This window comes from Syzygium oleosum, unplaced genomic scaffold, assembly GCF_021117445.2.
Source record: "Syzygium oleosum isolate NSW1041296 unplaced genomic scaffold, Sole_v2.1 Sole_v2.02, whole genome shotgun sequence".
Lineage (NCBI taxonomy): Eukaryota > Viridiplantae > Streptophyta > Magnoliopsida > Myrtales > Myrtaceae > Syzygium > Syzygium oleosum.
The window spans coordinates 14,917,124-14,932,010 of record NW_026607486.1 but is presented as its reverse complement, the minus strand read 5'-3'; the positions used below and the strand labels follow the sequence as shown (position 1 = coordinate 14,932,010).

The window sequence follows — 14,887 nt, the reverse complement described above, 5'->3', positions numbered from 1 at the left end:
GTTCACAAATAAGATAGTTTTTTTTTTGGGTCTAGAACAAATAAGATAGTTGATAACCCTGTTTTCTAGCAATGAATACAGGACCACGTTCTGATAAAAGCCCTCATCACTATCATTACGGTGTTGCGCGGGTGTGTGGTGGGGGTGAAGAACGTGACCGCTGCTCCAGAGAACCGGCAGAGATAGGGAACTGAACTGACACCACCATCGCCCCTCCCCCCCCATCATTCTCACAGAAGAGAGAGAAAGAGGAGAGAGAGAGAGAGAGAGAGAGAGTCCCAGCCCCCAGGGCCTCGACCTGATCGTGATCTTGATTCTTGATGATGACGATGATGAGCAGGGCGAGTCAGTGCTCCCCGCGGGCCCCGCCACCACGTGAAGAGTGACACGTGTAAGTAACCCTCCGGAGCGGGACGGTGCTGTCTGGCCGGGGTCTGCGACAGGTGCTGTTTTTAGGGTGGTGGGAGGGCAGGGCAGGAAGAAGGGGGGGGGGGGGGGGGGGGCGGGGGACCTTCGGTATGCGCGCGTGCCGACGGACCCCATCAGCTGTCCCCTCTCACCGACACCGGACCGACGTGAGTTTTTTGCCTACGTACGGTGGCATGGATTCGGGCTTCGGCCGAGCCGAACGGACACGGTGCCGTGCTCTAATTCGAGTCGGCTCGACTTACAAATTCACTGCTCGAAATTCGATTTGCGTTTGATTTCAGGTTTTGCTTGTTTCGCGGAAACATTTTTTACCGTTTGAATTGCTTAAGAAAATTAGTTGGAAAATGTATTTCCCAATCAACGAAAAACTCATGTTTAAATTCAGGAAAATAATTTTTTCTTTAAAAAATCAAAAATAATTTTCATAACATGAGTAGATTTCGACGTTTGAATCTAGAACTCTAAGCTTGGCACAAGAATTCCAGCACTCATTCCTAGGCCCCTCTCAATGGACCTGTGGCTAGAGGCCGAACCCACCCTAGTGCCTAGGCCTGGGTCAAAAAATGTGGGGATCGGGACACTGGCCCCCCGACCAGAGTATATAGAGACTGGGCCCAAGACCTCGGTGCCCGTGCTTCGAGTTTTCGGCGCCTACGCTTCAATTCATAAAGGTCAGGCCTGGGTTTACAAAAACAGGACTTGGGACTGCAAAACCCATGCCCAGATCCCCGACGCTTGAACCTAAGTATGAATACATCAAGGCAAGGCTTGAGACGCTAGTGCCCGTGCACAGATCTACACGCCTAAGCCCAAGTCCATCAAGGCCACTTTGGTGCCCATCCTTGGGTCCCTGACAGCCGAGCTCGAGACCTCATTGTTTGTGTCCAAATCCCTCGTTCTTGAGTCCGGGTCCATCAAGATTGGGCTTGGGCCTAGGCACGAGACCTCGACGCTCACGTCTGGGTCCCTATGCCTAGGACCCTGGTGCTTATGCCTGATTCCCTAGTTATCCATGTGCAAGTTACTAGCACCCTAAATGATGCACGTCTATTTAAGAAATTAAATCGGCTTTTCCTTTCCAAACAACGAAAAGTACTTTTTTGTTATTTTTCAGATTTCAATTAAACACTAGAAAATATTATTATTTTCTGGAAAACATTTTCAAGAACCATAACATTTTTCGTGAAACAAATAGAGCTCTATTATTGGATCTTTTTGTTTGAGCTTGACTAGATTGGACTCGTTCGGAGGCCCCGCTAGCTGCGAGTGAGGCAGCCTTTACCTAGATCTAGTGAGGGCCTCTCTGCCCTCGCTTGCAGGCGGAGAGGGTTGTTGGCACAATGAAAAAAAAGCAAAAAATAATAATAAATTTAATTTTTTTAAAAAATTATAAAAAAATTATCCATGTCAATACTGATCGTGCCATGTAGGACGATTGTTGTCACATTAGCGATTTTCGATCAAGATTAGCCAGAAGGACTAAATTGGCAAAATGTTTATAACTAAATTGGCCAAATTAAAAAGTTTAAGACTGAATTGACACATGCACAACATATTTAAGACTTTTTTTGGTAATTTCCTCGATAACAATGCATTATTTCAATATTGAAAACAATAATTTCGAAAGACACTTGGTTTTGAGAATGAATTCTCTAGAGGGTTTTATTTCGGAAAGAAGTGTCCGAATGGGAGCTGTTATTTCATGCCATTCATTGTCGACAATCAAATGTAGGAATGACAATAACAATTTTATTCCTTGTTCTCTTCAATTCCTTAACCATTTCTATTCTTGTCTGCTTCTATCACATCGCACCAACTCGGTCGATTAGCTCCCTTCTCCTCCTGTTTGGGATCAAGGAAAACTCAAGGAAACACATACAGCTAAGCCTGATCAAGCAAGAATTTTGCCTAAAAGTAGCTAAATAAACAAGATTAACAACAAAACCCCATCGCTCGAGTCAACTGAGTTAGTGACCCCCTCCATAATACGTGCTTAAAGATGCCTCGATTCCTCATTAGTCGAGCTGAGTTGGATCGACAACCGATGACATAACCTAAACTGCACAAGAACAGAGACAGCTCACGTCCATTGGCCTAATCAAAATTACACCTTGGATATACCCGCCCGAGAAATATTCTTCTCGTTGATCTTTGCAGACTGGCTCTCTTTCTTTCATTTAATAATGGGCTCAAGGTTTTATAAGATCAAGGTCACATCGCATCGCGTCTGCATGATGAATAAACTATGCGATATCTTACAGATTCGAGCATTAAACTAATGGGGAATTGGCTCCCATCTCGGTGCACGATAGTGGGGGGAAACCCTAGCTCGACTCCATACATTATTGGGAAGACTGATTAGGGTTTTCTTTAAAAATATAAAGGGAATGGATCAATCAGCTCTTGTTTTCATGAGGTCTATTGCGCCGGCCGCGGATGGAATGGGGACGCTGATGTGCATGTCACCAAAACACTCCGTCGCTTATTGTATGCGATTAAGGGTCTCTGATGCAGACATCTTCGATTATTGAAGAGAGAGTTTTCATGTGAACCGAACTAATCTATGGTTTTGGTGACAAATCAAGCGTGATTAAAGAAGTTTAGAGGATGGATCATCTGCATGTTATCTCGATGGGCACTTGCATTTTGAAAAATGGTCATGTCATTTTCCATTAGTTGGGGGTGGGGTACGAGCGAGGAAATCTCAGATTTTTGAAAAGGCCGTTCGTTTTCTTTTCGAACCCTAGAAAACCCTTAATTCTAATTCAACTCACTAAGGCATGGATCAATCAATGTTGGTCCTACTATATCATTGCTGACCATCGGCACTATAAAGTCTGCATGAAATGGTGCGATGGTGTCGATTCGTCAATGAGATGGTCGCGAGACTGATAATGAATTAATTTGCGTAAACTTAAAATGCCTTTTGAAACGTGCATCTCGGACAAGGGGAAAAGTGCCAAAAAAGTCCTAAACCTTTTGCAATAATGCCAGTTTAGTTCTAAACCTTTTTTTGGTGCCAATTCAGTCCTAAACCTTTGCATTGGTGCCAATTTAGTCCTAAACCTTTTTTGGTGCCAATTCAGTTCTAAACCTTTTAAATTGGTGCCAATTCAGTTCTAAACCTTTTGTTTTTGTGCCAATTTTGTCCTTCCGGCCAATTTTGACCAGAATTTGCCGACGTGGACGCCTGCCGGCCGGCGGCCGTCACCGGCGCCGACGTGGCGCTGACGTGGACAACTTTAATAATATTTTACTATTTTTTTGAATTTTTATTTTTTTTCCTTTTTTTCTTTTTTTTTTCCTTTTTTTTTTATGGGTTTCTCCTCCTTCCTCTGGCCGGTCGCCGGATCGGCGACCGGCCAGAGGCCAAAGGCCGGCGAGCTCGACCTCGCCGGCCACTGGCGAGGCTCGCCCTCACCGGCCACTGGCGAGGGCGAGCCTGGCCTTGGTCGAGCGAGGCTCGACCTTTCCAGATCCGGAGAGGTCGGGCCTCGCCCGACCATGGCGAGGCTCGAACCCTCGCCTGCCGGCCGGCAGGCGTCTATGTTGATAAATTCCGGTCAAAATTGGCTGGAAGGACTAAATTGGCACAAAAACAAAAGGTTTAGGACTGAATTGACACCAATTTAAAAGGTTTAGGACTGAATTGGCACCAAAAAAAGGTTTAGGACTAAATTGGCACCAATGCAAAAGGTTTAGGACTGAATTGGCGCAAAAAAAAGGTTTAGGACTAAATTGGCACTAATGCAAAAGGTTTAGGACTTTTTTGGCATTTTTAGCCTCGGACAAGTGTTGGTTAAGGAACACGTGTGAGGATGTTGATGAACGAAATCTCGAATTTCGAAAATTGATATGGTAACATTAACAATTTAATTGTTTCATAACTCAACGAGTTTAAAGCATCCATTTCATGCTTTGAGTAAATCAGATCCATAATAACTGTAGTTTGGTAGATTTTGCAATCAAATCACCGGATTTTTAGTTTCGATTGCCCATTACAATATAAACTTTCAATTTTTCTTTTTGCAAAATGAAGCACTTTGACAAGAATCTGGCAAATTTCCAACAAGCCATGGACGTGGTAGACGCCATGTCATTGTAACGTGCACAACGCGTATTAATTTCGTGGGAAAATAATGACAACAATATGATCAAAGTCAATAGTGTACTGAGTGATTGAAGTCAAAATTGATGTAGCTAGCAAATATCACCTAGAGGGAGAGTAAATAGGTGATCTAAAACTTTTGATCAATTTTTTAAAGCGGAAACAAATGATCAAGATTAAAGTTTGAAACACATTCATAATCTGAGCAGATTTTATGGATAATGTACTAGTGTGCAGTATAAAAGATAGAATAAGAGTTTAGGGATAGAAAAACCGCACACAAGAAATTATAGTGGTTCGGCTTAGATCAAGCCTACGTCTACTCTTCCACGCTGACAGCCTACTGGCTAGATTCCACTATGTGATCAAGAGAGATTACAAGTTGTGAGTGATATCACTCTGTGAATGATAGAACTATTTATTTCACACAATCACTCTTACAAAATATCCCTTAAAATCTCAGTATTTGGCTCAAGAATGACAAGTAGTAGAATCGGAGTATGTTCAGACTTTAGACTTGTAAATTCTAAAACTTCGTTCTAACTTTTGCTCCTTGTTAATTTTCTTTTATACTCCTCCACTTCCAAATTAGCCGTTGGACAGTTTTCAGAGGATCATCTTCCAATCTTCAACTTGGATATATTTGTATAAAATCGATTGAGTAGCTCTTGGTTGACAAAATCTGAATCCCTGAATCTGGTCACCCATACAACCAAAATCTTAGTTTCCATAAGTAGAGTTTTATTCGTTGTGAGATATACTTGTCTTAATGTTGATTGTCAATCGATTTAGGACAATTTTGCATTATAAACTTTCCTTGCAAAATAGTCTTTTAAGATCGAATCAATCAAAACTTTCCTTCTGTAAAATCCACGCCAAATCGCTAGTCGTTATGTACATTCCGAGTAGTTTCAGAATCTGGATAACTTCTGGTTCTTGCTTCACATTTAGAACTTAAATCAGTCTGGGTCTTTAGTAAGGTCTGGACCTTTTAGAAGTAAAGTCCGAAGTTCTTCATCTGCTTAATATAAAGTCTAAATGACTTTTACAGTAAAGTCTGAAGTCTTCCTTCTGGTCCTCGTAGAATCTGAGTACCCAGAAAGTCTAATTCTCTCAAAGCATTGGAATTGCCATTTCCAGAATATATCTACCTGGATCAAAATACTTGAGAGTATTTATCAGGCTTACAAAATTCACATGGACAGTTTTGTCAACTTCAAAATATATTAGGAAGTTTCCTTAACAAAAATTCAATTGCTTAATTGCAAATGTCACCAAATTTCAATTACCATGGAGGAAATTTACTCGTTTATTTTAGATTAAAAGAGGCGTTATTGCTTTCCTTTCAAATTTTTAATATGATAAATTTCATCTTTGAATGACAGTTTTTGCTCTACTTCGATTTGCTTTACTGTGAAATTTATGTATTTGTCATGTATGAGCAATGAATACAATTTTCTTTAGATAAAAAAAAGGAATGATAGATTTTACCGGTATAATAAGTCCTAAACTTATTGTACGACGGCCAATTTAGCCTTAAACCTTTTAGTTTGACTAATTTAATCCTCAACCTTTAACAATTTGCTAATGTAGTTCTTCCCATCAATTTTGGTTGAAAATTGATGACGTGACGGTTCAGTCCGTGCCGACCCTCCTACAAGGCATGACTAGTACTGATGTGGACTCTTTTTGCATTTTTTAAAATTTTTCTGATTATTTTCTATTGTTTCCTTTTTTTCTTTTGTTTTACCTTTTCTTTTTTCTTTTTTCCTTATTTCCATCCGCTAAGCAAGGGCCACGATGCCCTCGTTGATCATAGGCAAGGTTCTCATTGGATTTGGTGAGGGCAACCCTCACCAGTCCTTGCCTGTGGCTGGTGACCTCCGCGGGCCATCATCAAGTCTCTAGCTACCTGCGAAGGAAAATAGGAAAAAAGAGTCAGAAAATTAAAAAAAAAACCGCAAAAAATGACAATGTTAGTGATTTCTGGCCAAAATTTATCAAAATGACTATATTGATAAATCGTTCAAAGGTTTAGGATTAAATTGGCCAGATTGAACAATTCAAGATTGAATTGACTGTCGTATAGTAGGTTTAGGTTTTTTTGGACAATTTTGCCTACCGGCACATGTTGGTGGTTTAAGTGGACGGTACGACACTTTTCTTCGAAAAAAATATTTTGTATGTCAGTGTGAGTGCTTTAAAAGATTTCAGATTTTCAACATCGAATTAAAAATTAAATTTGAAATGCTACAAGTAACAGATAAAGGAAAATAAACCTTAAAAATCACTTGAGACAAACCTGTAAGGTGAGTGAAAGTTATTCCAATAAGTTTTGCTTTTCTTATGATGAGAAGAAGATGAGCTTCTCATCTTAGATAGATAAACCCCGAACTAGGCAATATGCAAATTAAATCCTAAATAACTGGGTCAAACATGGATTGTTTACACATGATAGAGCGGAAAATCTACCCTATATTGTGCGTTCCATCTGCACAAATCGCTCTTTAATCACTAATTTAACCTCAATTTATTAACCTTGAATTTTTATTTCTCCTTTTCCAGTTTCTTTCCACCTATTTTCCATTTTTTTTACTAATTATCTCCGCTCACCCTAAAATTATTTCCAAATACCGCATGATGGCCATAGTGGGCCTGAGTGAGCCTCATGTGAACAAAGCTTGGCAATCAGTAGCTCTCTAGGCTCGGCCCAATTGACACCCTCAAACAAAGTTCCGGATAATTTCATGAGCATATATCATTGTTAGGTAGACGGTTCAATGGGGAAAATTTCGATTACATAGCTTACTTCAAGCATACATGTCACTCATCTAACGATGCCGTGCGTTGTTTCTAATACGACGGTGGACCTAATAATAATTGCATCGATTGTCCGATGTCGATAGGAGAATCTATTCGTAAATGAAAGAGGGTAAAGAATAATATTTTAGATACACTTTCTAATGTCACAAGAACATGATGGAGCAGCTTAACTGGGTTTTGTCCAGCATTTCCTCCGGTATTTTGATTCAGCATCCTTCTTGACCCAAAAACACTCTCGTCAGCTGTACAATCAAATCAAATAACTCAAAAGGAGTGACCTTGATCTAATGTATACCTACGTCTCCAAACCTCTGTCTAGTGACGACAGGGTTCTTCGCTTCCTTCGTTGCGATTGTCTGTATGTACAACTTTGTGCGCGTCTCAACACGGTTTGCCCTTTACGCAGTCGAGGGCACCTGCGAAGCGCGTGAGCCTCGTCACGAATGTACCCGGCTTTGCCTTGATCACGTTGTTCTTGTTGACGTTCCGGATTGGGCTCCCGGACTCGACAAAGAAGGCCCCGTTCAGCATCAGGTCGTCCTCCGATCTCCATGTCCACGACTTCCACATACTCTCAGGCGCATAGTCCCTCTTGGTCACCTGACCAAAGCCCATATATGGTTTGTCATTCAGATCACAGAGATGAGATTATCTTTTGGAGACACAAACTCAGAATATTACTCAAATGTACATGCACCCGTGCCGTGACATTATCATTATAAGTGTGCACAGTTTCCTGTTCTAGTGTTTAAAACCTTCACGTGCGCATGACTTTGATTCATGTCCAGGGAGATGCACGATAAAGAATTGCAGACTCGTGCTACGAGCAATGTGAGTAGGCAGAACTAATCACAACCCGAGAAAAATGTCGAAACATGTGTCGTTTCTCTTCTTTCTGGGTAGTCCAATGTATACCGACTCCGACTACATGTTAATGTATACACGAATCGATTCAACAGAACGTGTCTATGCAACAATTGATTAGGATATGACTTTATGATAGATGAAGCACAAATTTAGGGTTAATGCTGAATGTGGAGACAGTGGTTGATTAATTACCTCCTTACAATCTGGATCCAAGGGGGCAATGAAACGATTGCCCTGGCTGATGATGGTGGGGTGCTGGCTCCCACCGATGGCATACATGAGCCAATGAGTGTAGTCATTGTTGACCACATGAACGAAGCCCCACCTGCACCTCGGCATCCTCTGGACCAGCCCTTGCCCAAAGTGGTTGAACGCCACTGTTATCTGCATGCGTGCATCATCCGAGTAGCTGTCGCTCCCCCCAAATAGCATCACCTATGCGCATTCCCCCATATTTGTTAGTTGATCATACGCATGTTGATCGCAAAAAATTTGGTCATCACGTGGGGATTTCACCGACCCTTTGTCAATCTTACTTCTTACCTCGTTGTGCCTGGTGAAATGGCAGTTAGATATGGTGACGGCGGTGGACGCCTCGATCGCGTCGATCAGTCCGTCGTAGCAGTGCGACATGGACACGTGGTCGATCCAAACGTTGGTGGCACCGAACAGGGAGATGCCGTCGCCGTCGCTCTGCGTGCGGACTCCGAAGTGATCCAGAGAGTCCCTGATGAGCCCGCCGTTCCCGGGGTGGGTGTCGTGGATGTGGATGCCGTGGATGATCACGTTCTTCACGAACTGCAGGGTGATCTGGGCCCCATCGCAGATGTGCACATTGGTGCCGCGGCCGTCGATCGTCTTGTTGTCCGTCATGATGAGCTCTTCGGAGAGCCGGATGACCATGTTGTGGGCGAATATGATCCACAACGGTTCGGGCTGGATCACGCCAAAGCGTAGCGTTCCGGGTTTGGGGTTCAATAGGTTGTCATCGGATGGATCGGTCACCTTGTAGATCTTTCCGGCCTTGCCTCCCGTGGTCCCACGGCCAAAGCCAAGGGCACAATTGGCCAGCCTCTTGCGGTGGTTGGCCCAATCTTTTCGGCATCGCCAGCACCGGTCGATTGGGTTCGTGGCCAAGCATCCGCCCTTAGATCTCTTCAAGCTCCTCCTTGTGTTATTACTCTCATGCATGTCCCTACGCCATGATCACTTCAATTACGCATATCAATTGGAAACAAAGAGATCTGTTCATCTAGGAGATAAGAAGAGATAAGATTGAACGAGTCTAATTTTAAGAGAGACAATCTAAGACCTGAAAAACGAATACAGACCAACATACGTGCTTACGTTGTTTGTGTTATTGCGAATAATCCGAGACATCCATTACAAGTTCGATCCATTTTCGAAACTACGAAGAGGGAAGTAGACTGAGCACAACAGAAACACATACTGTTATTAATTTATGCTTCACAAGGTGATTAATAACATAATGTCGGATAACTATTCCAAAATTTGCTCGCATCTCTCGTAACTTTTGCGTGCGTGCGTCTTTACGTGGGAACCATTGCTCGCCAAGAAAGAGAGAGTGCTTACTCATGCACGCGTTGGTTGAAATCCTCGGCCACCTTACCCGGGTCGGGCTCATAGGCCTCCATGGCAGCTTTCTTGGCTTCTTCGGCTCGCTTCTGCCACACCTCGTCGAAGTCGGCGATGTTGGCTCTCAGAACCGGGACCGTCACCGCGAGGAAAGCAAATGCAAACACCAGTTTGTGATCGAGAGCTCCCATGGTGATCTGCTATACGTTTGCTTCCGCACGTCCTTTCTTCAAAAATCTCTCTCTAATTGCTCTTTTCTGTTTTCCTTTATAAGAGGATAATACATCTATGGGGAATGAATCACAATGCGTCCAGGGTTTCCATCGAGGCGAGGATCGAAAGTTCAAAAATATTGTCAATGGCCTTTATTGGATGTTTTATAGCAAAACCACGAATCCAAATCGAGAGAGGGAATGGATAAAATTGAGAAGTAGAGAGAGAAGTGTGGGGAGTCACTTCCTCCTGACCTTTTATGCCTCTTTACTTTGTTTAGCCTGTGGAGCTTCTTGACATATAGTCATATTAGGTCCACACACAACCAATGGGGAGAGAATTTTTGGCAGGCTCTTTGTATTTATTTAGATGAGTGGCCAAAGTTAGTTCTAATTAAGTATTCTTCTTGTTGCTTGATTTGATTACATTGACGTAAGAATAACTATTCTTTCGTCTTTTTTGTTTTTTTTGTTGATGTGGGGTATTAATGATGTTCCTATAATATGAATTAAATACAAATTTTGGTGTTGTTACGGGATTCGTTCCTAATGAATCAATATTATTTCTCTTGTGCGCGAGATAATTTGGAGAAAACATGCTATTTCGGGAAACATTTGAAAGACACGGGAAATCCAATCAAATGCAGAAAAATCAGGATGGAGCAAACTGGTTCAGCAAAAAATTCCAGGACGGAGCGAATTCGTCCCGATAAACACTTCACGTTTTGGGGACGGTCCTGTTCGTACCCGCATCGGGTATCGGGGACCATTCAAATAAGCAAAAAAGGGACAACGGGTGCGTTTAATTCGGCATTTGCGAGGGGCTTTCGGCCTCCAAAGTCCCCGGGGAAAATTAACATCCTCTAAGGAACATTCAGGAACGAATAAGAACTGCATCGCCTCTGTGGTACTCTTTAGCATACAAAACCCGATAAGAGCTTTTGCAAAGGTACATTTTGCCATTGATTCTTTACAAGACTATACGAGACAATGAACATCAAAAACCATTTGTAGATACAGAAGAAACCCAGAAAGAAGATAAGATGAGAGGTACAGTGAAGCTGTATTGGATATGTAACACTCTCATTCGTAATCTTCAGGCTGAGCAAAAGGGTACTTGAGATATGAATTCTTGACTTTTGAAGGATCTTCAGGAGTTGACCATGGATACTTCAGTGATGGATCACGCGGGAACTTTCTGTTGTTCACGAATGGTGCCCATAGCAACACCCTGCCAAACACATGGTGGAAAACAGCAAAATTCATCCGTACAATAAGAACATTCCGAGGAAATTGTCGTTGAATGTAGAATATGGTTTTAGCGGGTGAAACGAGAATATGAATCGAATTCGCCCCCTTGAAAACCAGAAACATAAGGACTGATGAAGCGGAAACTAGAAGGAGAGTGACAAGATGATAGTGTGGAAGTCGAACTTGACACAACCGAGACTAGAAATGGAAAGAAACGCGATTGAGATCTGAACCAGTTTCATTTAACCATGGACCAAATTATGTAGCAGATAGGTTGCACCCGATGACCTAAACTGACAGAACAAGCGCCCGCCATCGATGTTAATGAAAGTATTTTCGAACGAGAACCAGAATTAACTCAGGCGAGATTATAATCGTTGTTTATATGATAAACATGAAAGGCACTCACCCGGGGAAGAAAATGAAGACGAACATGAACTGCAAATACATCTCAAACAGGTTCCTCTTGTACCACCTTAACCTCAGCCAGTTCATAATGATTGGCTGCCATTTCCCGGACGTAAGAAATTGCAAATGGAATCAAAGATGACGGTGGTTGAATCAAGCAATTGTTCACCAAAACAATTCAAATCACTCACCGGCATGATGAGGAAGTACCCAAAGGCCACAATCCCGAGCTGTATCAGAACCCAAGTGAAATCTTCCTCGTTGTTCACTCCTGTCACCGCAATCGCAGGCTGCTCAAACTGTAACATATTGTGCAAGATCAAATAAACAAAGCAAGACCCATTAGACCCTTTTCAGTCTCGGACAATTTGTAAGATTAACCAATGCAATTGTATGTGGCAGACGTGGGTTGGATAAGGGTAGTACAGTAGTAGTGGCCAGAAATGCTCCGACTTGAATTGCCAAGGCAGATTTTTGCAGGCCAGTTTTGTCCGAGCAATCCCGGATGATCCTTGCCAGCGCCTTGGAATGCAATCAAGATCGCGAAAAGAAGAAAACCCATTACATCGAAGGGCTGACAGTTTCGAAAAAAGGCATAAAGGAAAGGTGGGATTCACTTGTCACCTGGTTTGGAGCGGCATTCTTAATCAGCGAAGGCTTGCGAAGGCAAGCGATGGAGGGAGGCTTTCTGGGTCGAGATGGGGAGAGAGAGGGGAGAAAGCGAGCGTGAACGTGAAGGACTCGAGAGCTTAACGCGAAGCTCATGGTGAGCTCTCAGCTTTATCTGTCTCTTTCAATCTCTCTGTTCAGAGTAGAGAGCGAAGGTGGTTCGTCTTTATCTTCTTGGGCTGTTTTTGGTTCCATGGCGCAGGATGCACTGGAAATCTTATTTCAAGTTAGAAAGGGAAGGAAAGAATAACTTGTCGATTTACCTAACTCATTTCCAAAGTTTCTCAATGTAATCCCCTAAATAACCTCGATTTGAGTTTGAGTTACTCAAACCAAATCCTTAAACGCATGCCGTTTGAGCAACGCTGAAATCATATACAAAAAGTTTCGGCTGTGATGGAGCTATTCGGTATTTACAAATCGAGGGAAACTGAAGCGATTTTCGGTTCGTGTGATGATAAATCAAGATAGAGTTTAGTAGACTAGGCCGAATGACGCTCTCCATGTATCTTATACTGAATTTGGGCAATTCATATTCTAGGAAGACCATTGTGTGTGTACGTGCATGTATATTTGAGGACTTATTTTTTAAAAAAAAAAATTGGGCTATATGGCCTCATTAAAATGCTACATGTAGCTTTGATTAGGCCTAATCTGAAACTTCAAATGGGCTCAAAAACTGGCCCTTGTCCTTCAATGTGTGAAAGGCCGATTCGGTCCCCATTCGGCAGCGGTGAACCCAATCTAATCCCTTTCCCTTGTCATCGATTAAAGGATGTAATAGAATGTCCATTGCAATTCTCATCATAAAATAGCACACATTTTCCTAAGTGTAACCTCTTTCTAAGGGATGTATTGGGCAATTGACTCTACTATTTCGGAATCCTACGTGTTTTTTTCTTTTGTTAGCAATCGCTGTCAGGTGATCGAGTCAGCTCTTGTGCATACCGACCGGCCCATCTCCTCAGGCGAATATAGATGCCCGTTCCATCCGATTCATCCTTTCATTTCTTCGTACCGGATGTGTCCCCTGTCAGTATGCAGACATGGTAAAATGAAATTAACCATTTTGACCGTATGTATTCGTTTTCTCAATTAGTTAATGATCAAGTGCAAGATTCACAACAGTTTCCTTAGGGAAAACTATACAATTTCCGGGAAAACCCCAACCAATCCCTGTCAATTACGAAGTGTTGGAAAGCTAGTTTTATGTTATTTAACCTCGCTGCACCAATGCATCCATGCATGCAAATACGTGTCCGAGGCAGGACGGCCAAAACTATGGATTCCAACCAAGGCATGTCGAGCGACACTTGCACAGCATATCGCACGATATCACCAGATTTATTGCGCCATGTCGCTCTTTGGATGCGCGAAAAGAGGCTCAATTAATGCTCAATTAATGGGTGATCCCATATTAAGCTTTATCAGTTTATAAAAAAAATAGTGGGGGAAAGCGAAAATATAGGAGGAATCAGGGAAAAGGATGCAAATTAAAAAAGATAAAGGTGATAGATGTTCTTGATTTTCTTGTGATGATGGGGTCTTGATGTTATGTCTGCCCCACTGCCTCAACGCTCTTAGATCGCCATCATTGCAACATTCAATTCATTACTTATTTGAGTTTTAATCTCCCTCCTTCTTTTCCCCCCCTATAGTTTTTGTCATTCTGTCCTTTAAAAAATTCGAACACTCGCTCTTTTATTTCTGCCGACATAAGATCAATAAGAGTTCCAACAGCTCACGTTAGAATACTGTCTTTTATAAATTGAATTCTCTTTAATCAGAAGTCAAAAATTGGAGGATTGATTGTTTAGATAGTCGGCCAGGTGACCAATGGCGATGCACAAGATATGTGGGATATATGCTTGTCTATTGTCCAGGAAATCTCGAAAAGAGTTTCATTGATTCTCCTGGATTGCTTTTATTTATCCCGGAAATTTTTCAGATGTTTTGTGTTAAATAAAAAACCAAGTTGCGAAAGTGACGGGCTTCAATAACTAAGGTAGAAAATTAATGTCACTCCAGAGATCTGTTACAGGCTCGTAATTTATAAGCTACGAGGGATTGGAACATGATCGGAGTGACCGAATCGAAACACCGAGTCGGAGTCTCACACGGCGGCTTACTTTGTGATTTCGGTCCGGCACTGAAAATAATGTGGAAATTTCAACATTCGTACACACTAATCCATTGGATTAACATAATAGGCAAAATATGTCTCTTTTTTTTTCAACTTTTTAAAAGGCTTGCATCTACATGAATCAAAGTGTAACGTAGATCTACCTAACAAATAATTCTATTTTTGTGATAGTAATAAAATATATTAAAAAGAGAGCGTCTCCTATAATTTCAGTGTCGAATGTCCCCTAAAGGGCATGTCTCTGAGCAAAGGAAAAGGTCACTAAACTTTGGTGTGCGTTTATATATATATATATATATATATATATATATATATATATATATATATATATATAACTTTAGTATATATAACTGATAAATGTGTACCGCTCGCATCGACGGA

General features: G+C 41.9%; 2 protein-coding genes across 2 annotated transcripts; both read right to left on the bottom strand.

Annotated features, from left to right (window-relative positions):
- Window positions 1-7,434: 7,434 nt before the first annotated feature.
- On the bottom strand, window positions 7,435-10,182 carry LOC115686906 (pectate lyase-like). Its single transcript, XM_030612327.2, has 4 exons — window positions 9,821-10,182; window positions 8,771-9,422; window positions 8,420-8,662; window positions 7,435-7,960 (listed from the first exon to the last, which is right to left on the bottom strand). Exons 1-4 carry the CDS (start codon window positions 10,012-10,014, stop codon window positions 7,742-7,744), a joined length of 1,308 nt encoding a protein of 435 aa, XP_030468187.1. The 5' UTR covers window positions 10,015-10,182; the 3' UTR covers window positions 7,435-7,741.
- A 736-nt stretch (window positions 10,183-10,918) lies between these two features.
- Window positions 10,919-12,563, bottom strand: LOC115686837 (NAD(P)H-quinone oxidoreductase subunit L, chloroplastic). Its single transcript, XM_030612251.2, has 5 exons — window positions 12,319-12,563; window positions 12,121-12,216; window positions 11,886-11,993; window positions 11,696-11,790; window positions 10,919-11,266 (listed from the first exon to the last, which is right to left on the bottom strand). The coding sequence occupies exons 1-5, from the start codon at window positions 12,457-12,459 to the stop codon at window positions 11,119-11,121; spliced, it is 588 nt and encodes a 195-aa protein (XP_030468111.1). The 5' UTR covers window positions 12,460-12,563; the 3' UTR covers window positions 10,919-11,118.
- Between the last annotated feature and the right edge of the window lie 2,324 nt (window positions 12,564-14,887).

Coding starts and splice junctions, on each gene's coding strand:
- LOC115686906 (XM_030612327.2), bottom strand. CDS start 10,014: ATGGGAGCTCTCGATCACAAACTGGTGTTTGCATTTGCTTTCCTCGCG. Junction 9,423..9,820: donor TTCAACCAACGCGTGCATGA/GTAAGCACTCTC, acceptor ATCATGGCGTAG/GGACATGCATGAGAGTAATA. Junction 7,961..8,419: donor TGGATCCAGATTGTAAGGAG/GTAATTAATCAA, acceptor GGCTTTGGTCAG/GTGACCAAGAGGGACTATGC.
- LOC115686837 (XM_030612251.2), bottom strand. CDS start 12,459: ATGAGCTTCGCGTTAAGCTCTCGAGTCCTTCACGTTCACGCTCGCTTT. Junction 12,217..12,318: donor AGAATGCCGCTCCAAACCAG/GTGACAAGTGAA, acceptor TTGCATTCCAAG/GCGCTGGCAAGGATCATCCG. Junction 11,994..12,120: donor CATTTCTGGCCACTACTACT/GTACTACCCTTA, acceptor AATATGTTACAG/TTTGAGCAGCCTGCGATTGC.